This window comes from Cervus canadensis, chromosome 12 (genome assembly GCF_019320065.1).
Source record: "Cervus canadensis isolate Bull #8, Minnesota chromosome 12, ASM1932006v1, whole genome shotgun sequence".
Classification (NCBI taxonomy): Eukaryota; Metazoa; Chordata; class Mammalia; order Artiodactyla; family Cervidae; genus Cervus; species Cervus canadensis.
In genome coordinates, this window is record NC_057397.1 from 43874654 (window position 1) to 43897700 (window position 23047).

Consider the following 23047-nt stretch of genomic DNA (forward strand, 5'->3'; position numbering starts at 1 on the left):
TGGAGTGGGTTGCTATGCCTTCCTCCAGGGGATCTTCCCCACCCAGGGATCGAACCCATGTCTTCTGCATTGGCAGGCGGATTCTTTACTACACCACCTGGAAAGCCAAGTAGTCCTTAGATTCGAGAAAGAAACAGGCACAATTCCCACTCATTTGCAGCCCCAACTACAGGATTAAATCTCCAGTAAAATTAGATATTGAATTAAGCCCTAAAAAAGAGAAAAACCTCTCCTTCTCCAACATCACTTTCTTCTTCATTATTTCACAACCATTTATTAAGCATGTTCTGTATATTTGGCACAACACTTTGCATTAGGAAGACACACAATAAGATGTGGTAGCACCCTCAAAAATTTAGGAGGAGAGATGGATGCATTAAATTTATGTTATTCTTAATCATTCTTTTTCAAGGTCACACATTTTCCAGAGCTGAGTTTAGCAAAAGCCTGAGTGATAGTATGTACTGTCAGATTCCTAGAAATCTGTCATTCCAGCTGCGCGTGTGTGCCTGCTTGTGTGCTAAGTTGCTTCAGTTGTGTCCGACTTTTTGAGACCTCATGGACTATAGCCCACCAGGCTCCTCCATCCATGGGATTCACCAGGCAAGAATACTGGGGTGGTTTGCCATTTCCTCCTATACATTCCAGCTATACAGTTCCTTTATGGGTTTGCTTGGATAAAAGATTGTTACTTGCATCAGTTTCTAACCCCCTTTAATAATACTAGAATGTTGTCTGTTAATCAAATTATAAATATTTATCTTCTTAGTAGTATTAGTGAATGAAAATAACTGTGGATGCTTTAGTTAGCCAGTGCTCATGGATCAAAGCTGCACCCTCGTGAACTGAATTTTTGTTGTTCTTTTGTAAAAACACCATGACAACAATAAATAAAAGTCCTAAAGCCGTCACTTTTCCCTCCATTTCCTTTCTACACGTATGTGTAAGTTTTTTTTAACTTTTTATTTTGAAATAGAATTGATTAACAATGTGATATTTTCGGATGTACAGCAAAGTGATTCAGTTATACATAGACTTGCATCTGTTGTGGTGTTTGGTTTTTTCCAAATTCTTTTCCCACATCGGTTGTTATATAACCCTGAGCAGACTTCCCTGTGCTCCACAGCAGGTCCTGTTGGTTATCCACTTTAAACACAGCAGTGTGGACGTGAGTTTTGTATTGTGGTATATCAGAACTGTTCACCATGTTGCTAACATAATCATCGTAATGGCCATGTGATCACTCATCTTATTAATTAACTATAATTTACTTAACCTAAGTTTTTCACAATAGGAAACTGGTTGTTTTCTACATTTTCCACTTTTATAAATAACCTCTGGGTTGCACATTTGTGCATATAGCTTCTTTCATGTTTTTAGAATATTTCCTTAGGATGCACTCCTGGAATAGGAACAGAGTCAATGAATGTGAATTTTTAATATTTTTTAAATAAATAAATAAATTTATTTTTAAATAAATATTTTTCTAGCTTACAATGCCACCAGCAATATATTAATATTCTACTTTCATTACAGTCTTATCAGTAGTGTATATTATTTTATATTTAATGCACTGAAATAGCACCTTACTTTTGTCTCAAAAATCGTAAGTTTTAATGAAACACGTATAAATTGTGCATTCTCTCATGTTTTGAAAAGCCTGTTTTAAAGCCTAGGAATTTTTTTTTTAAACAGTAAGAACTTTTTATTTCTCTCCATTGCCCAATAGTTTGGGGTATTAAATAAAGCTAATATCGAAATATTTTTCTGAGCAAAATATTCAATTGTGCTCTTTTATTAACTAATTAGTGAAGACCTGTGTATATTGTATAGGATCTGTAGGGAGTACTGAGATAAAATAAAAGGCAATTAGAAAATGAAGTTTGAAAAATTAGACAAATATACCTGTACTAGCATTCCCAAGGTCAACAGCACCTTTGCCATTCAAGTAGTTCAATCTGCTCAGATTTTAATGACTTCTCTACCTAATCGCTAACCTACTCAGCCAGTCTGCCTTTTCAACTAACAAAGGGAGGACCTCCACCCATACTGCTTCCAATATTTCCTTCTAGGTTTTATCCTGGGAAAGCTTCTTAATGCAGAATGAAGTGCCCCTGCTCCCCACTATACACATCACCCCACCCCGAAATGCTTCCACTCCATTCCCAATCTCATCTTGCGGATCAAGTAAATGCATGAAACCCCACAGTGTACAGCATGGGTTCCCAAACCACAGCCCCGTCAGAGGGCCGAATGCCAGCTCCAAGGATCTGGTTTTCCCCTTCCTTGCATTCAAGTTCGCATGTCCCTGAGACAGATATCTTCCACGCTCTGGGAAAAAAAAAAAAGGGAAGGACGTTTCAAGAATACAAGCCATCATTGTATTTGCCTCGGAGTTGAATCACTATTACCTCCACTAGAGCTTTCTCTTTGACCTAAGGATGTTAAGGTTTGTTTGAATATGATTATTGCTACATACCAGAATATGGGAATATAAAGACATTGATCATGTTTTCTTCTTTTTCCTCTTGCAGCCTCAGCCGAGGGTTCTCCATAAATGCAGTTAGCCTTCCAAGCTGCTGTCCTGCCAGTCAATACGAACATGGCCTGTTCCTCACAGAAAGACTAACTCATGGCACTGTCAGAAGATATCCTTGGAGCATTGACAGATTAACCAGATTAACTGGAAAACCACCCATTCAGTCAAGACTACCGGCTTTGGAAAATCTTAGTTTGCTCTGGATTTTTAAATCAGGTGCATAATATACAGTGCCAGCTTGCTCCAAGTGGTCATTGGCAGACCATTGGCTGGAAAATTGCTTCCAGTTTTCATCACTGTGCATAACTGAGGCTCCCTTTGGGGAGCTGTCTGTGCCCTTCACTACAGGTCCTGTTTAGCATGGCAACTACTGGATTATTTTATTATGTGTGCAGATGGCATGATGTGTTAGAAAAAAAAAATTAACAGCAGTCCTGCAATCTCAGTGGAAGTGTTCACAATATTATGCCCTGGTAGGAGTATAAACATGTCTCGATTGTGTTAGTTATGGTGTCTCCAGGTAGTCTGTCCAACTCTTCAGCACTTTACATGATAACCCTACACTGAAACAAATCAGCACGTTGAGTATATGTGAGAAAACAAGTTCTTTCTTCTTTCTTATAAATTTTATCCTGTTTTGGCTCAGACTGTCCAAGGCGAGACTCCACTCCCAGCATTTATCCCATAGTTTGGGACAGATTGGTAAATATGGCCACAATACTGTTAGATTTAACCTCTTGACACTTTACGGAACAACTTGATTTCTTTCAGCACCAAAGGGAGGTAAAGGTGGGCCTGGGGAATGGTGGTCGTTTCCTCTTCTTGGGCACATCTTACCACAAGCACATCCACACTCTCAAACACAGGAGGCTTCTAATTGGCCAGGACACATAGTGTCTCTTTTTCTAGAAGAGTTCTTTCACCAAAAATGGGGGGAATGGCCACATTTTCATCTTAGACTATTGTGCATTGATAGTAAGGACAGAAGAATAAAGGGGTATGACTTTAACACTTTGGAAAACTCTTTAGGTCAAGTTTTGATCTCAACTCTCTAAAGAGGAAAAAATAGCAAGTGACCCCCTGCATGTCTAGAGAAGCAAGAGTTTCCAATCACACACTAGGTTTTCTTCCTCACCTTTTTAATCCTATCTGGAATTATACCTGTTAACTAATATTTTTTACTATGTTTTACAACAAAGCACAGTCTTGGGATGCCAGTCAACCCAGTTATTGCTTGTCTTTAGGAATTAGAGGAATGTTCATGTTGACTGACCCTTCATCATGCTTTAGGCATTTTTTTCCCCTGAAAATGTAAAGTTGACTGAATCAGAAACTCAGCCAAGTATGTTCTGTGTGCCCACAATCCCAGTCTGTAGCTCGCAGGCATAGGAGACTTTTCTTTAAATACATGTAACAACCCTGGGATCCAGCCAGCACAAGCAAGCTTGGCATTTTAGAGGGTCACCAGACACACACTCATTGTCTGTTCTCCCACATCTTTCCTCCCCTGGGGGTACCAGGAAATGCACAGCCCATTAGAAAACATCCCCGCCTGAGATTTGGAAGCTTTCCAGGGAAGGAGGGAGATCCAAAGGTGATTCGGGTGAGTCACCAGGCCAGATGACGCACCGCGAGCCTGCAGGCTGTGGTGCCAAAGAAGGGGGCTTCCAAGAGGGAACTCACAGGAGCTTCGGTCACCAGCGAGATCCGGCCCTTTGGTGGGTCAACATCAGGACCAACAGTGTAATTCTTTACAGATCCAAAATTAAGAGGTCAAAGCCTGGCTGCCAATGCCCTGGACACCTCAGTCCCCACCACCCATCTCCAGAGGTTCAATTCCAACAGCAGAGCTCACTCCAGTCTTTCGTTTGCTCCTTTCTTGAGTCATCAAGTGTTTATTGAGCATCTACTGTGCCAAGCATTGAGCTGCGGCACTATCGTTTACAAGGTAGATGCTCCCTGCCCTTATATCTCCTCCTCCCAAACACTATCCCAACCCCACCTTTTCCACAGTGAAAACTGAATTCAGACAGCATTCACTCCTCCAGAGCAATGTGGGGGAAACAGTCGTGCACAGTTCCCTTGACTGAGGAATCAGGCAGCAGAGGGGGAGGTAATGGACAGTATCAGGCCATTTATTTGCATCCGTTATGTACAGCCAGCCCTTCAGGCACCCAGATTTAGCTGATGAGAGCTTCCCAAAGCAACTTTCAGTTGCTTCTCTTGATGTCCACCCTGGTCATCTATATTCCCATCCCTTCTACAGAAACAGCCATTCGTCATTATGCTGGGTTCTCTGAAAGCCCAGTTTTATAACTAGTCCAGCGGACACAGAATTGGGCCTGACGAACTCGACAGAACTATGGCCAGGTGCTGAGATACTGTAGCTAGGAATGCATCGGTTTAGCCGGGAACGTTAATGACTGTTAACACCCTTGGAAAACCGAACATGCTTTATGGTGCAGATAGATGTTCATTAAATGATGGTGATTCATCCTTACTTTGGCTTTTGCAAAATATGTTATGAACAAGTAAATAAGTAGAGTTGTCTAGCCCTTTTCTTTTGAATCAAAGTGTGCTGGACAGTTTTTTAAAGGTAGTGGGTGAAGGTGGAAATAAGAGAGGGCAAAGATGGAGACAATGAAAGAGCCCCATTGAAGATGGCTCCTCTAAAAATGCCTTAATTCCTGGCACGTACCACATATTTGCATATGAACTACTACTGTTTTCCAAACTGTCGCCCTCTGTTTGAAATCATTTGAGGGCATGGTTTTGGAAACGTGGTGGCTTAAAACCAGAACAGTCACAACCTAAACCAGCAAAATTGGGGAAACGATTTCCTTCTCAGCCTTGGGATTCTTTGTTCTGTGCTGACCCACAGTTACCCATGGCTACTCCCTGCTGCGTTGTACCTTCTTCCCAAGATGCGTGTAGGACATTTTACCTCCCAGGGATGGCTCTGTTGAGTTTTGTTTAGTAGGAGGCAGGAAATGGGGAGGAAGACTATAAAGGCTTTGATGTCTAAGGGCTGTAAACTGTTGATGCATTAACTTTTCCTCTTACTTGAACTTGTGCTGCACCTTTTATTAAAAGTCTGGCCCCTACACTCACACAGGAAAGGCACTCTTGGGAATGAACAGAAACGGATAATTATCAGACTCTTTGGGGTGCCAAGGCGGATAAGCTCAGGTCAGGCTCCAGAACTGAATTTGAATATGCAGAGCATTGGTTGTTCTGCTAGGGTAAAAAGCACATCACCCGAGTAGTTTAAGATGCACCTAGGGGACAGAGACACTATCAGCTTTCTTGTGGGTAATGGCGTGTCTTTGATTCCCTGCTTAGGCTCTGTGAGGTGTGTAACTGCGCCATCGACTTCTACCTCCAGATTACAGGAAATAACCCAGGTTCCCTCCAGAGTCCCTTCTCAGTTGCCCAGACAGAGGCGAATAGTCCTTCATTCTGGGGGAATTAAGCCTCTTTTTTAACCTTCAAAGGGAAAGGAATATCAACCTTACCTGAGAATATAAACAAAGGGTTAAAACCTCTAATAGATGCACCCTCTTGTTTCTTGCAAATGCTTTCTTTGTCTGCAAATGTCACATAATTGTTTTGGGATAGGAACAATACAAGTCTAATGGAAGAAAAGTTTTCAAGACCCCCTTAGTGCTTTCGTTTCACCAAAACCTCCTCTTCCAGTGCATTAGCAGCTTCATTCTTTGTGATGCTTTCCTCTGCATTCTTTAGAGTAATTTTGTTACTTGACAACTAGACTTAAAGCTGCCTGTCGTCTCTTTTTAAAAACTTAATCTTTAAAAAGACATCAATTCTATGCCTTAAAGGCTGTTTTTATTCACCTCTCCCACACCCCCTCCACCTCACTTTCTTGCTTTTTTGTGTTTTTTTTTTTCTTTTAATCTCCTTCTTTTTGCATAGTTCCTTGGGTAGATTTCAAGTATTCTATAAAGAACTCAAACAGAGAAACATAGTTGTCACCTTTTTTCCCCAGGACTGACTAATAATTCCTTCTTAAGTTTGATCTTGGTGAAAGCTAGTTGCCCAAACAGCACTGGGACAGGGATTCTGATCTGGGGGTGGAGTGGGGGTGGTGGTAATGGCAGATCAGTGCCGATAATCAAAACAAGGGCCATGAGATCACAAGAGAGGACAGCCCAGGAGATGCACCTGCTCAGGACACAGCCAGGGACTCAGTTTCAAAGACAAGCAGGTCCTTCTCCTTAGTCTCCTGAGATGTGCATCTCATCCTGTAGCCAGAGAACTCACTTATGAGTTCTGCTTTATTAATGTGAAATATTCCTGGCTCTGAGACACAGCTTCAAGGTCAAAGAGAGCTGTGTTTGCATTGTTTTGCTCTGGTGACTTACTCCAGGAAGGAGATGGGGAGCCTTCTTTTGAAGGTGAACCACCTGTGGGAAGCTTGAGGAAAAATTAGCCAAGGAGGTTACACCAGCCCTTAATAAAAAGCACAAAATAAAGCCTTCCCTGGAGATGCTCATTTGGGAAGATGGCTAGGAGGATGGTACCCTGGTTTCTTCTGGCCATTATCTTGGCTCTGCAGGGAAAATTCTGGGCAAGTGCAGCAAGCTCTAAGATCTGACTTTTCGGGGTGAAATTTGCCTGTGACAGAAGTGCCTTTGAGTATGGGACTGGTTTTAGACATCCTGCTCAACTGGAGAATTCCATGGACAGAGAAGCCTGGCGGGCTACCATCCGTGGGGTCGCAAAGAGTCGGAAAGGACTGAATGACTAACCCTGACTGACTCAGCAGCACAGACTGAGAAATTATGAACACCGAACAGCAGAAAAGGGGTATACAAGGCACTGTAAATCTGGAGTTTCCATTGCCACATATAGGGCTATTTTAAAATCTTGCAGAGCCCCAAGCATCCTTACTTCAGAGGCTCCCTTCCGCAATTATATCAAGCACTACAAGTCACCAACAGCTTAGGCCTCATAAAATTTCAAAGTAACCATATGACTTGCATTGAATTGCAGGTGACTGGCTTACGTTATAGATATTTAAACATTACTTCTGATTATGCAATATCTTTTTCAGACTTGGGAGCCAGTGGCTTGGGATTTCATTGTTTCACTGTTTGTTTCATTGTTGTCCTTGTTTTGCAAACCTCCAACATTTAAGGAAGTCTTAGAAAGAAAGGCTCTTAAAGCCAGGCGTTTTTGCTTAAAGGACAGTGATTGAAACAGCCATTTGATGTAAACAAGGAGACTGTTAAATTAAGCCAAAGTTGGAGATACTAATAACTAAAATCTTTTAGGCTGGTTGCCTTCTGCATTGTTTATAGCCTTTTAAATTTCAACTATTTGGATCAAAGGAAATAAATAGGCTGCTTTCACATGGCCTTGGCACATTAGCACACACACAGCTACTACAGGTGGAATTCTAGGCTGGGTTGATGTGCCAAAGCACACAGATCTGTCTTACGTGGTTGTATTTAATCACCAGCCCCCACCCCCCAATTCCTATGAAAATATATTCAAGTGCTTTACTCCCAAGAAAATTCTAAAATGAGACTCATTATTTAGATCATTGCTTCTCTCAGAGGAGGGGTACTGATTTTGTGACATAATCTTGAAGAAAATCACCAGCCATTAAATACCTTGACGGTCACTCCTGTTCCAATCCACAAGCATACCCTGGTCTTCTCCCATCTTCCCAGAGGGCAGCCCGGCCTCCCTCTTAAGTAGCACACATATTATAAAGACCTCTTCTAAAGCTCTGAATAGACTCCCTGTTCAAGCATAATTCCAAAAATGCAATCTGAATTTTGAGTACCACCTTGATCCTTGATGATTCCCTAAATCAATTCTAATTATTTATATCTATCTTCAGTGTTTAAGCCACAATCAACTGCATTTATATGTTTGCATTGGTCACTTCCTGCTCACTCTGTCACAGCTTTTGAGCAAGCCTACACGATAAAGAATCTGCCTGCCGTGCAAGAGACCAGGGTTCAATCACTGGGTCGGAACGATCCCCTGGAGAAGGGAATGGCAACCCACTTCAGTATTCTTGCCTGGAGAATCCCATGGACAGAGGAGCCTGGTGGGCTACAGTCCATGGGGTCGCAAAGAGTCAGAAACGACTGAGCAACTAACACCTTCATTTTCACACCAATTCCCATTTAAGACATTTGAGAAAAGACCAGAAATATTTCCCTGTGTACCAGCTGCAGAAGTTTTGAAGCCCATAACCGGGTTCTTTTTCACATCAAAAGGCCCCTGTTTATAGGTGGAAACCTTAAAGAGAAATGGGGGAGTGCAAGGGGGTAGTATTTACATTTGAACACTGGAACCTGTGTCTTTTTCATCATAATCCCACTCTCCCATCATGTCACCCTTCTCTTTCTAAAAGCAGCAACCTCTTTGCTGAGTTGACCTCCCACATGGGGTAGTCAGGGTTCCACTTGCTTAAATTCACTCAGCTTCTTGACCCTGCCCTGTCTCAGTCGTGATTGGCACAGAAGCAATTCATCTGCCGAAAAACCAAGGCAGCACAAATGTTTTGAAACGAATTCCACTAAAACTCTTGTGTCACTCCATCATACCTGCTGTAGTTCCAGTTAACCCAACTATTTAATATCATTAGGTACCAAATTAAACAGCTGTACACAAAATTTTAGAAAAGATCAATATTGTAACACAATTACATATTAGCCATCAAAAGTACCCAAGAAAAGAAAATGTTGAACTGTTGTTTCTGTACTTGAATTATTCTTAAAATTCTGTGGAGACTGGCAATGCTCTGATAAAGGGGAAACCGTTTCGAGTTCAAGAATACTTGCATTCAAGAGAAATCGCGCGTCTCTCTGGGCCTTTGCTCATCTGTCTGGGATGTTACCTGTTCTGCCTTAGCAGACAGGGTTGTTTGGAGGCTAAATTGAGCTAAGGGGAGAAGCTATTCTGTATCACCGATGTCTGTATATTCATCATGGTGAGCAGGGTTATGGGCTTTCATCAGTGAATTCCTTTCCCTTGTACTGTGCCTTTCCCTCATAGCGGCTTTTACTGAGTCCATTCTGGGATGCTAAAAAGTAAAATGGTAAGAAAGCAACAATCAACATTTTGGGGAAGCTACCAAATTATTTGAGGGAATGCTACTTAGGAAGGAACTTCAGTAGATGTTTTGGTACAACTTATTAAAAAGGTAAAGGTAACTCAAGCATTTTGTATGCACACACAATACATGGGGGCTGGTCTGCCGAACCCATGGCCAGGGTGACCATTTATCTCCACCTCCCAAAGGTTTAGAGTGCTGTGACCGAGCTGAGGGAGAGAGTTCGGGCTGGGCTGAGCGCAGGTGAAGATTGCCAATCCCCAGGTTAAAGAAGGCCGATGAAGTTGATGAATTGCAGGCCACAGGAAACAGCCACATCGAACTTCCTAGATGAGCTGGTGTCTTTGTGCTGGGAAAGGAAGAGGAAGAAAAATCACACCGCGTGTACTGAATATAAAATGAGTGCTTTCAGTTGCATATGAGTGGAAAAAATTCTGACCAAAAAAAAAAAAGTTCACTATTTTACAAACACTAACAAACATGGCTATAAAAGCACATTTCATAACGCAAAAGCCTGCGTAAATGGGAGACATTTTTATAGCTTCCTTAAGTGAGTAGTTAAACCAGCAGTCTGAAATCTCTTAGTCCCCTAAGAGTGGTTAATTAAATATTTTCCTTATTCATTGCCCACAACTGTGGGTTTTTTTTTTCTCTATGCACCCTAGAAAAATTCCCAAGACTAGACTTAAGGAGGACACAAGCTGGTTATGTAGTAAAATAAGAGTGCCTTTTCTGTTGGATGTTCATTTTAGTTCCTTGAGTTCCCAGGGCATACAATGTTTAGAAACTTCTTTCTCTAAACATAGGAATTATTGCACACCACGATTTTGAACTACCGATTTCCATATCTTAAGCAGCTATCAACTTGCCAATTCCCTTTGGGTCTTCTTTACATTTTTCTTATAATGTTTCCTTGTGTTTTGGGTTGTCCTCAAAAAGAGTTTTGGGGGTGGGGGGGCATGATTCTTTTTAAATTGATAGAAATGAAACTACAGATTTTTGCCCCCTTGTATCTGTGAGCATGATCTCTATCAGGCTTGAAAATCTGCTTTATCATTTTGTATATTTGACTATTTTGTATTCAGCATTACTTGATTCCTTATGTGCATGGCAATGTATTAAAATGTGGGATTTCTATTACCGTGTAAAAGTGTTTTGATTCTGATTTTCAACCTATATCCTTGGGAAAAAAAATTACATTAAACTTTTCATTTCTATTTTCTTCAGCTCATCAGCTTTGCAAAAGAAAAAAGAAAGTTAACAGCATTTCACTTTCCCTGTGTTAGCTAATGATGCAATTCATGGTGGAAAATTGTCCTCAATTATGCTGTGTTTCCTGGAGAAATAATATATGTGGAATGAATTGGTGGCCTCCCTCCAGCTCCCAGCACACAGAATTCCCCCAGCACCAAATCCCACCAGCATGATGGCTATTACCATTGAACACTTTCATGTGGAGCACAGCTGGGTAAAAGACACAGTTCTCTTCCTCCTCAGATACACTAACACCCTGGAAAGAGATGGCACAACAGATCCTGGCCTGCCAATTAACTCTCACCCCAGCGAGTCTTAAGTGCTTATCATTGCATGATTGATGGCATCCCCCAGCACCTCTATCTCCGTCTCTCTCAGGTGATGACCAAGTGTCAGCTATCTGTATTTTATCAATTGAGATGCCTTCAAGTAACACCTGCCTAAGAGATCGGGATACGAGGGCAGTTCTCTAGTTCAGCAAACATCTAGATATACTCTACTCACCCCATATTTAAAAGACACCAACTTGTTTTTTTCTCAAAAAAAAATCCACTGAGTAATACAATGCACCAAATATAAACAATAGACCATTTTATCTGCTCCAAACTCCCATTTTCACCAATCCCTTTCTCAAGGAAACATTGTAATGAGTACTTACAGCCACTATGACTTTGCTGAATATGATAAATTGCCTCAATTGATATTAGACACTTCCTTCCCCAAAAGGAAAAAGGACGTGTAAATCACATGAAAAAGCAAGGAAACACTCATTGCCTTTTTTTTTTTTTTTTACATGCTTACAAAGAATCTAGTGTTTTGGGGGATTTGAGGGTTTTTGTTTTCCCCAGAAAAGGTTTCCAAAAACAAAACGGGTGAGAACGTTTTACTTTAGTTTACTGACTGCATATATAAAACTTCTAAAGCTGTCTACACACCCTATAACTCTAAAGGCACAATTTTCTCCCACTTTCTATTCACACAAGTTAAGAACATGGAAAAGGGGGCATTTTTTTTGTCAGTAAACTTCTTCAGAAGATGTAAAACTAGACCCCTACAAACTCCACCTCCTCTTTGTCTTGACTTTTCTTGGATCATTTTTGGCTATTTTTTCCTTCCTTTTTTTTTTTTTGGTCCATTCCTCATAATTTCCTTCCTTTTCCTCTGTCAGTTCTCTGCCTTTAACTTACTGCTCCCTTTCTATGTGCTTCTCTGATACCTTTCTCTGCCTTACCTTCCAACACCTCTGTCTTATCTCCTCCTCTCTCCCTTTTGCCATCTCAATCTCTAACCTATTTTACCTTTCTCCTTTCTTTTCCCTCTCTGTGGGGTAGGACACTCATCTTATTTGTATTTGTATCTCCATCTCTTGGTACATAAGAGTTGCTCAACAATGTTAGGCGAACTGAATTAAACTTGGTTCCTAATTCTTCCCACCTTATTTCCTTCCTTTCTGCTGAGTCTACCAACTGCCATGAGCTCTTTGTTAAGCAAATGAACTCATGGTAATAAAGATGAAAGCTAGACATGTTTCCAGAGGTGGGTGTTTTCAGAGGTGGGTGTTGTCAGAGGTGGGTGAATGGTAGCAGGTTACCTAGGTAGCTTTAGGTAAGCCAAGCCAGAAGTATGCACATTCCCCTAAGTACCACTTTGCCAGTACAAAGAAAGCTTTACTGCCATCTCTGCATTTCAGGAACTCATGCTTGCCTGGGTAAATGTGATGACCATATTTGAACCAAGGGTAGACACTATCATACAGAGTGAAGTGAGTGAGAAAGAGAAAAACAAATATAGTGTATTAACACATATACGTAGAATCTAGGACTTCTTGGTGGCTCAGAGGGTAAAGAATCCACCTGCAATGCAGGAGGCTCAGGTTCAATCCTGGTGTTAGGATTATCCCACAGCGAAGGGACTGGCTACCCACTCCAGTACTCTTGCCTGGAAAATCCCATGGACAGAGGAGCCTGGCAGGCTGCAGTCTATGGGGTCACAAAGAGTTGGACATGACTGAGCACTAACACTTAACGTACTTAAGGGGAATCTGAAAAAAATTGGTATAGATGATTCTATTTACCAAGCAAAAATAGGGACATAGCAACTGTGAAATAAAACGGTAACAGAGAGAACATGGCTACCAAGGGGAGTGTGGGGGTAGGAGGAATGGGGAGATTGGGATTGACATATATACACTGCTGATCCCAAGTATAAAGCAGATAACTAATGAGATCCTACTGCATAGGTCAGGGAGCTCTATTCAGTGCTCTGTGGTGACCTGAATGCGAAGGAAATCCCCAAAAGAGGGGAGATATGTGTACAAAAAGCTGAGTCCCTCTGGTGTAGAGCAGAGACTAACATGACACTGTAAAGCAACTCTAATTAAAAGGACAGTTATGTCATGGGGCGTTCACTGTCAGGATTATGTGTTACATGACCCAGCCATCCCACTCCTAAGCATATACCCTGAGGAAACAAAAACCGAAAGAGGGACATGTATCCCATTGTTCATGGCAGCACTATTTACTATAGCTAGAACATGGAAGCAACCTAGATGCCCGTCGACAGGTGAATGGATGAAGAAGTTGTGGTATAGATGTACAGTGGAATATTACTCAGCCATAAAAAGGAACAGATTTGAGTCAGTTCTATTGAGGTGGATGAACCTAGAACCTATTATACAGAGTGAAGTGAGTCAGAAAGAGGAAGATAAGTACCGTATTCTAACACAAATATATGGAAGCTAGAAAAATGGTACTGAAGAATTTATTTATAGGGCAACAATGGAGAAAGAGACATAGAGAATAGACTTATGGACATGGGGAGAGTGGAGGAGAGGGTGAGATGTGTGGAAAGAGTAACATGGAAACTTACATTACCATGTGTAAAATAGATAGCCAACAGGAATTTGCTGTATCACTCAGGAAACTCAAACAGGGGCTCTGTATCCACCTAGAGGGGTGGGGTGGGGGAGGGAGATGGGAGGAAGATTCAAAAGGGTGGGGACATATGTATACCTATGGTTGATTCATGGTGAGGTCTGACAGAAAATAGCAAAATTCTGTAAAGCAATTATCCTTCAATAAAAAATAAATTAATTTAAAAAAAAGAATTATGTGTTAACTTAGGATGATTCGGAATCATATAAAATCCCTTCAGAGGACCTAGTAAATGTATTCTGCTATACTAGGTCTTTTGTTCCAGAGAAAGCAGTCCACAGTTAAGGAGACTTCTGGTGATTATGAGATCATTAGGATTGTTAATACTTTCTCTTTTACAGAAATCTATTTTTATGGCATATAGATATACGTGCATTGTAAAATAGCTTTCTGTTATCTTTCATGATTTTGTATGTACACTGATGAAATCAACTAAAAGAATAAGCTTTAAAGTGCCTTTCCAACCACATTCTTTTGTTTTTGTAAGCAACTAGGGAGATGTAAAGAGGGAGTGGATAATGAGAAGTGTATACAGTTGTTTCACAAGAGAAGATGTCCCCCTTCTCATGAAAAATGGACCACTTGATAGATTCTTATTTTTCTCTCATGTCTTTTTGTTAGTTTTAAGCATAATATAATTAGGTCTCCCATTGCCCAATCTCTAGAGGGAAGTCCAACAGTGTAATAAAACTGTAAACAAACACATTTCCAGATTTTATTTTGCCCTTCATGAAGCTTCCAAAGCAGAAAGTATTAGTCAGAGTGTGGTTATGTGTTATATAGAAAATATCTTAAAAGTCCTTTTTCCCAAGTATGCCATCCTCCTCTTCCATCCAAAACAGGTGCTTCCCTTCCTTAGACCTGATCTTCCCTCCTCTGCCCCTCAGCCAAGAACTCTGCCAGCCACCAGACTCTTCTGGTTCTCAATTCAGTCGCTCAGTCATGTCTGATTCTTTGCAACCCCATGGACTGCCACATGCCAGGCCTCCCTGTCCATCACCAACTCCCGGAGTTTACTCCAATGCATGTCCATTCAGTCAGTGATGCCATCTGACCATCTCATCCTCTGTTGCCCCCTTCTCCTCCTGCCTTCAATCTTTCCCAGCATCAGGGTCTTTTCAAATGAGTCAGTTCTTCTCATTAGGTGACCAAAGTATTGGAGCTTCTGCTTCAGCATCAGTCCTTCCAATGAATATTCAGGACTGATTTCCTTTAGGATAGACTAGTTGGATCTCCTTGCAGTCCAAGGAACTCTCAAGAGTCTTCTCCAACACCACAGTTAAAAACATCAATTGTTCAATGTTCAATTTTCTTTATAGTCCAACTCTCACATCCGTATGTGACTACTAGAAAAACCATAGCTTTGACTAGACTGACCTTTGTTGTCAAAGTGATGTCTCTGCTTTTTAATATGCTGTCTAGGTTGTCTAGGCTGTCTAGGTTTCTTCCAAGGAGCAAGTGTCTTTTAATTTCATGGCTGCAGTCACCATCTGTAGTGATTTTGGAGCCCCCCCCAAAATACAGTCTGTCACTGTTTCTGTTGTTTTCCCATCTATTTGCCATGAAGTGATGGAACCAGATGCCATGATCTTAGTTTTCTGAATGTTGAGCTTTAAGCCAACTTTTTTACTCTCCTCTTTCACTTTCATCAAGAGGCTTTTTAATTCTTCTTCACTTTCTGCCATAAGGGTGGTGTCATCTGCATATCTGAGGATTATTGATATTTCTCCCAGCAATCTTGATTCCAGCTTGTGCTCCATCCAGCCCAGCATTTCTAATGATGTATTCTGCATACAACAAGTTAAATAAGCAGGGTGACAATATATAGCCTTGATGTACTCCTTTCCCGATTTGGAACCAGTCTGTTATTCCATGTCCAATTCTAACCGTTGCTTCCTGACTGGCATACAGGTTTCTCAGGAGGCAGGTCAGGTGGTCTGGTATTCCCATCTCTTGAAGAATTTTCCACAGTTTGTTGTGATCCACACAGTCAAAGGCTTTGGCATAGTCATTAAAGCAGAAGTAAATGTTTTTCTGGAACTCTCTTGCTTTTTCAATGATCCAGCGGATGTTGGCAATTTAATCTCTGGTTCCTCTGCCTTTTCTAAATCCAGCTTGAACATCTGGAAGTTCATGGTTCACATACTGTGAAGCCTGGCTTGGAGAATTTTGAGCGTTACTTTGCTAGCGTGTGAGATGAGTACAATTGTGTGGTAGTTTGAGCATTCTTTGGCATTGCTTTTCTTTAGGATTGGAATGAAAACTGACCTTGTCCTTTTCCTTCTGGTTCTGGTCTCCCACTAAACTCTCTTTCCTTCCATTTGCATCATTTTAAGTCCCAGTGCTTATCCCTGTAATCTTCCCATTTTTGCTCTCCCAGCTCTGTTTTCATATGCTTACTACCCTCATTGTACCTCACAGAAGCTAGTAAACATTAGCTTTTCTTTAGTGATCAAAGGAAGATAGAGGATGTGATAATGCAATATTTTTCCTTAATAACTTTCTTTATTGAGTTTTCTTAATAAGTCTTGCCCCAGAACTGTAACATAGATGATCCAAAAATTGAAGAGTAACAGATGGCTAATGTGGTTAGTTGCCTTAGATAGCTCAAATTCTATCTCCAGAAAGCAAGCTGTAGGGAGTTTGAAGTTGTTTTTGTTTATTCATTGAGCAATCATAGATGGATCTTGTGCTATTTGTTCTGTGTACCAGGAACAGTGCCTGGTATTGGGTTAAGTGTTGGTGACTTAGAGATGAAGGACATTCTCCCTGCCTTAAAGATCTTATACCCTAAGATCCAGAAAATAAGGAGCTCAACAAAAAATAAGGGATAAAAATACCGAATGAAAAACGTAAATACCTCTAGAAGGATGATAAATTAAGCCTCACTCATTCTCAGATACTGGGATTAAGGAGAGAGGCAAGAATGCTCCGTGTTGAGTAAGCTTTGAAAATATGATATATTTACCCCACTCTTAGACACACATGATGCGTGTTAACATATTAAAGGCTCTGAGAAGGATTGCAGGTTATAGATTGCAAATATATTTATATAGAGATTATATATATTTGTTCAGCCCAGCATTTTCAAAATTCATTCAAGCATCAGCTATTTGTCCCCAGAGAGTACTAACGAATAGTACATAGAAGCAGCACATGGGGAAATGCTGTTTTAAACCCGTCATTAGTTTGGTGACAATGTGTTTTCTTGACCAGATGACTGGAAAGTCCCTCAGGAAATAAGTGATGCAAAAGATGGGCCTGCTAGAAGGTGATAGACATCTAAGGGCCAGAAAATGGGGTAAAAACTTGCCTGTTTCTATGAATTAATCACAAAGTGACAATTAGAACAATACTTTGGCTACCTGATGCGAAGAGCTGACTCACTTGAAAAGACCCTGATGCTGAGAAAGATTGAGGGCAGGAGGAGAAGGGGACGACAGAGGATGAGACGGTTGGATGGCATCACCGACTCGATGGACATGAGTTTGGGTAAACTCTGGGAGTTGGTGATGGACAGGGAGGCCTGGCGTGCTACGGTTCATGGGGTCGCAAAGAGTCAGACATGACTGAGCGACTGAACTGAACTGACTGAATTGTGAAGCAACTGCTACATAATCAACCTATGAGCCTATCACATCCTGGCCCTGCCACTAACATAATGGGAAAGGGGAAAACAGTAATGTGACTTTGGCCAAGTCTCATACACACCTCTGGTTTTTATTTTATTTATTTGGCTGTGCCAGGTAATAGATGTGGCACACAGGATCTTCCATGTTCATTGTGGCATACAGGGTTTTTAGTTTTGCCATGTGAGATCCAGTTCCCAGAACAGGAATCAAACCCAGGCACCCTGCATTGGGAATGTGGAGTCTTAGTCATTGGACCACCAGGGAAGTCCCTGGATTTTAATTTTTTATTTTGAAATATTAGCAGTTTGGAATAGGTGGGCTCTAATATGCCTTTGTAGCACAACCTTTTAAGTATGACTATAATTTGTTCCACCTTATCTCCAAATTTTGCTTTTTTAAAAAAATAAGCATATAAAAATATCTAGAAGCTCCACTCCACTGTATCTTGGCTTCCTTCTTAAGACTAAAGAAGACTTTTTGTATTACATGGTTTTGTCTCACAAATGTTATGGGAGATTTTCAAAGGAAACAAATTGGACCATAATTTGAGCAATTGCACAAGCACATAAACTACAGATAGTCACCTCACTGACATGAACAGGTGCTGGTTTTTATTGGTTAAGCCAAAAATCTTTTTAAAAAATTATTCTTGGACACAATGGGAACTAGGGGGGGAAAAGCAGTCTTTCAGAGTGTATCAAACTTGCCACTTTGGTATGATTCCTTTGATGACACTCTGTTCAAAAATTAAATTAGTGGATTTAGAGAGAGGCTGAATCCAAAACTATATTTTAAAGAAGTATTCATAACTTGATTATATTTCTACCTTGATTATATTTCTCAAAGTACATTGGTATATGCATAGTACAGTGATAGAAATGAAGGTGGGAGGGGAGGAGGAAGAAGTTGGAAATGTTTCTATCAAAGACCCAATTCTGCTTCATCCATCTTGACTTCCTCACTGATGCTGCACAAGATGGATAAATCCTTTCCCTGTTTTCCCTCTGTATTTTTCTCCATGACATTCCAAAATCATTCCATGGTGCATGAAAACAGAATAATCTTTTTATAAAGATTTTTATATATGTTATTTCATTTTAGAGAACAAAAATTGTTATAGTGAGAATTGGTCCAGATGCGTATGTGATAATAGTCTCTGAAATACAGTTTAATTGACCGTAACAAAAACAATAGCTCCATTAACCGAGCGCTTGCCATGGGTGGAGCATTCTATATGTTACGTCATTGAATCCTCACAATATTCTGTTAGGTATTATTATTCCCATTTCACAAGTGAAGAAATTAAGAGAATTTAAAGGGATTAAATTCTTAGGCGAGACTGCATAACTGACTCAGCTCTTTCTGACCAGGAAACACAAAATCTCAACCATTAGAATATACACACATTAATCGAGCATGTACTATACACATTAACTGAGCACTAACTGAGTACTAAATGACTAATCCCTCACATCAGTTGTCCTTGACATCTTCAAAGTCACAAGTTCTTTTGAAACTCTTCTGAAAGCCATGGATGCTCTTGTCCAAAAGTGTACCCGACATACAAATCTTTACATACATTTTCAAGAGGTTCAAGGGCCTTCTGAACCTCATCCCATTTTAAGAATGCTTCCCTTAAGTAACAAAACAGAATTTACTTGGTGAAGGTGAGATGATAGCGGAAGAAATGGAGCCAGCAATGTTTTAGCCTTTAGTAAACAGCAAACTTCCTCTCACGGGAAGGAGGGAGACAGTCGTGATTCATTCCACAAGGAGTTACTGAGTGCCTCCCACGGAAAACACCATGGTAGACCCTGGGAATACACCAGGAAACTGTGCAGACAAGATCCAGTCCTCATGGAGACTGTTGTTCGGGAGGGGAGACAAGGAGATAAATAGGCATTAGATATGCAGTCCTCATTCTGCATTTTTGAGCCTCTCACTGTTTCTAAGGGTCCCCAAAAGACCAGATAACTTAGTTTTGGATCTCTGTCATAAAGATATATATGACTATCACATGGTTTCTGTTCCAATGTGTGAAGCTGAAAATATAATGAGCACTTTGGTTAAAAATATTTTTCTTTATTGCCTTTGATAAACCAAGGAAGGAAGTGGACCCATTCTTTCAAATGCTGATTCCAACATCTGTCCTCTGAAATCACTATTAATGTATTCTCTTCAAATTAGGACTTTTGATTTTCTGTAGATAACAAGAATATTAGCTATGCTTTTTTGTGTTATTTCTGTTAAAATTTTAAACACCTTCTTTTTGTTCAATGTATTGTTCAATTCAGCTGAGGTTGGGGGTGAGGTGTCTGTCTGTAGGAAACTAAGAACATATTCTGTGTCCTCAGATGGAATCATTTCAAGCTTGTCAAGTCTTTTTTTTTTTTTTAGGTTAATATGAATGCTTTTATTTATTCATAACCCATTTATATCCACAAAGTAGTTGAGCCAATTCACAAGAAAATACACCATAAAATAGAAAGTTATAAATAAACTAAAATCAGAACCAGAGAAATTGCACAGCAACTAGAAGATCAAGACAAGGATGTAGGCTGAAGCCTATCTACATTGGCCGTCATTATTAAAGAGGAGCCATAAATTTCACGTCAACATCAGAGGCAAGCAAAGTAAGCTGATATAAGATTTACAACATCCCTAAAACTAAACACGGATGTCTAGTGGAGAAGAATACAAACGTCACATGACTTTTTAACATAAAACAGAAATTGTGCTCACACTGCTTAGGGTTATGCCTCCAACCCCTTGGAGTCTGAGTTCAGTCTTCTCTGATGATAAGACTAAAAAAAACTGGAGAAGGAACACCTTGGGGGAAGTCAAGTTTTCCTTCCCACTTGAGTCTGAGAAAAATTTCCTAATGCATATTTCTAGATAGGACCCTGAGTGAAGCTATAGGCAATGTCCCTATAGCACATCCCAGTGGCTCAGATGGTAAAGAATCTGCCTGCAATGCAGGAGACCTGGGTTGGATCTCTGCGTCAGGAAGATCCCCTGGAGGAGGGCATGGCAACCCACTCCAGTATTCTTGCCTGGAGAATCCCATGGACGGAGGAGCCTGGTGGGCTATAGTCTTATGGGGTTGCACAGAGTCAGGCATGACTGAGCAGCTAACACCATAGCACATGCAATAAAGGTTTTCACATAGCAGCTTCTTATCACGTCCATCAAAGGCAGCAGAGGACACAGCAACTATGTGCAACCAGGTGGAAAAAAAGTTCTGTGTGGCCAAAAGTCATGTGATCTCTGTTTATGAGCTCATCAAATCTGCAGACTGCCTAGAGGATTGAGAATAAGGACTAAGCAAGATCATCTGCTCACGACCAGAGCCGCCTAGCAACCAACCTCATTTATGACAACAGTCATGTTTGGAGTGCTTGTAATATGGCAGGCGCTTGAATGCACTGTATATTTAATTCTTGCAATAACTCCCCAAGTCTTTCAGATATTAGAAACTTTCAGATAGTAGGGCCCTAGAGCCAAGGAATATGATGAGTCATTGCTCACTAGCCAGGATGAGTCCCACGGCTCTGTCCATGCTTAGGGACTGGTCTAGGGGGAGAAGGGACCTCCCTGGTGCCTCAGACAGTTAAAAAACAAATCTGCCTGCAATGTGGGAAACCCAGGTTCAATCCCCGGGTCAGGAAGATTTCCTGGAGAAGGGGATGGCAACCCACTCCAGTATTCTTGCCTGGAGAATTCCATGCACAGAGGAGCCTGGCGGGCTACAGTCCATGGGGTCGCACAGAGTCGGACATGCTGAGTGACTCACACTGGGGGAATGGGCCATGCATGTAGACACTTTTGAGGTTTACCTTTTAGGCCTGTATGACCAGACCTTGGTCTCTCACCTTCCGTGGCTCAAGTGCCACAAAGAAGCAAATGTGGATAGTAAACATTTCTGGCCAGCCTCTCCCCCACCAGCAGCCATGAGTGAGAAGGAGACATGTATTCCCATTCCTCAGATGATCCCAAGAGAAAGAGCAATAGATTCAAAACACAGAACGCTAACAAAGCTGGCTGGCACCCTGTCCAAAGGGCCATTTCAGCACCCAACTTCCCCTCAAGAGCCACGGAGAAGGGGGCTGACTTGGAGGCCAGTTGCTACCATCTAGTTTGTAAACTGTCCAGAGCTGAGCCCAGCTGAGAGCAACATCTTCAGGCTGCCAGGCACTGGGCTGAACCTCCAATGCTAAAGTGCTTTGCAGCCACAAATTGTGTTCCTGAATTTAGCTCTTAACGTGATTGGTCACAACAGCAGGTAGTGATGGGAGATGCTGGTCTGGGCTGTCCAGATGCTGCACAGCCTGGGTCCAGACCACAGACCCACGTGGTCTTGTGCAGTAGCAGGAATCTGAGAGCATTAGGCATCATCCAGGTCCATCCTTACCTTATTTGTACCCACAGTTTTGATACCAAACTCTTACCTGACCCTTAACGGCTTGAGCCAGACTGTAAACCATATCCTCCCACTCTTAGCTCTTCTGGCTTAAACCAGCACTTGACTTAAGCTATGGGTAGAAGGCCTCTTTCACCTGGGCCCTACACTAGTAAGGAGTTGGTCTTCAAAATGTAGAGGAGGAAACCTGAGGCCAAAAATGAAGTGAAAGTGTTAGTTGCTGTCATGTCCGACTCTTTGTGACCCCATGGACTGTAGCCCACCAGGCTCCTCTGTCCCTGGGATTTCCCAGGCAAGAATACTGGAGTGGGCTGCCATTTCCTTCTCCACACGATCTTCCTGATCCAGGGATCAAACCCGTGTCTCCTGCATTGCAGGCAGATTCTTTACCTGCTGAACCACCATGGAGGGCACAAAATCAGTTGTGTATATATACTGCGTGCGTGCTAAATTGCCTCCAGTCATGTCTGACTCTTTGCAACCCTATTGACTGTAGCCCACCATGCTCCTCTGTCCATGGGATTCTCCAGATAAGAATACTGGAGTGGGCTGCCATGCCCTCCTCCAGGGCATCTTCCTGACACAGGGATCAAATCCATGTCTCTTACATCTCCTGCATTGGCAGGCGGGTTCTTTACTGCTAGTATCATCCAGGAAGCCCCAGTGTCTTCAAAATCAGAGGAGGAAACCTGAGGCTGAAGGACAGGAGGAAAGGCAGCTTTCCAGAAGGGAGTGCTAAGAAAAGACAGGGCTTTTGATGTCTTCACTTCTCTTACTCTAAACATCACCCCAACTAGAGTGGCCAATCGTATCAGGTGTCCCTGAAGACTTCAGTCTTGAGATTCCCTGCTTTCACACAGAATATCTGTGGAGACACCACTGATTCTGACCAGTTATTTCAAGGACTCCCCTCTATTGCCCGTCACAGGACAGGCTGGCACTTGCGAACTGTCAACAGAAGTGATGATGTTCCCCCGAGCTCCTGGCAGAAGCAATGAACAGCCAGACTGCCTCCTTCTGTCCTTCTCTGCCAAGCATCCAATGCCACTTTGGAGGCCACACATGCCAGATGGTGAGGCTACAAAGAGATGCTCCACCTGCATCAAACTTTATATGTGCAAGAAATAGAACTGTACTGCACAAGCCAAGATTTCAGGAGTCATCTGCTGTGGCACT

General features: G+C 41.6%; 1 protein-coding gene across 2 annotated transcripts in view; it reads left to right on the top strand.

Moving 5' to 3' along the window:
- The window catches only part of SAMD12 (sterile alpha motif domain containing 12), a 430213-nt gene extending 419444 nt beyond the window's left edge, over window positions 1–10769 (top strand). For both annotated transcript variants that reach the window (XM_043483220.1, XM_043483219.1), the window contains one exon: window positions 2535–10769. In XM_043483220.1, the coding sequence (XP_043339155.1) occupies window positions 2535–2557 (23 nt within the window). In that variant the 3' untranslated portion in view covers window positions 2558–10769. The remainder of the gene's footprint in view (window positions 1–2534) is intronic.
- The last annotated feature ends 12278 nt before the right edge of the window (window positions 10770–23047 follow it).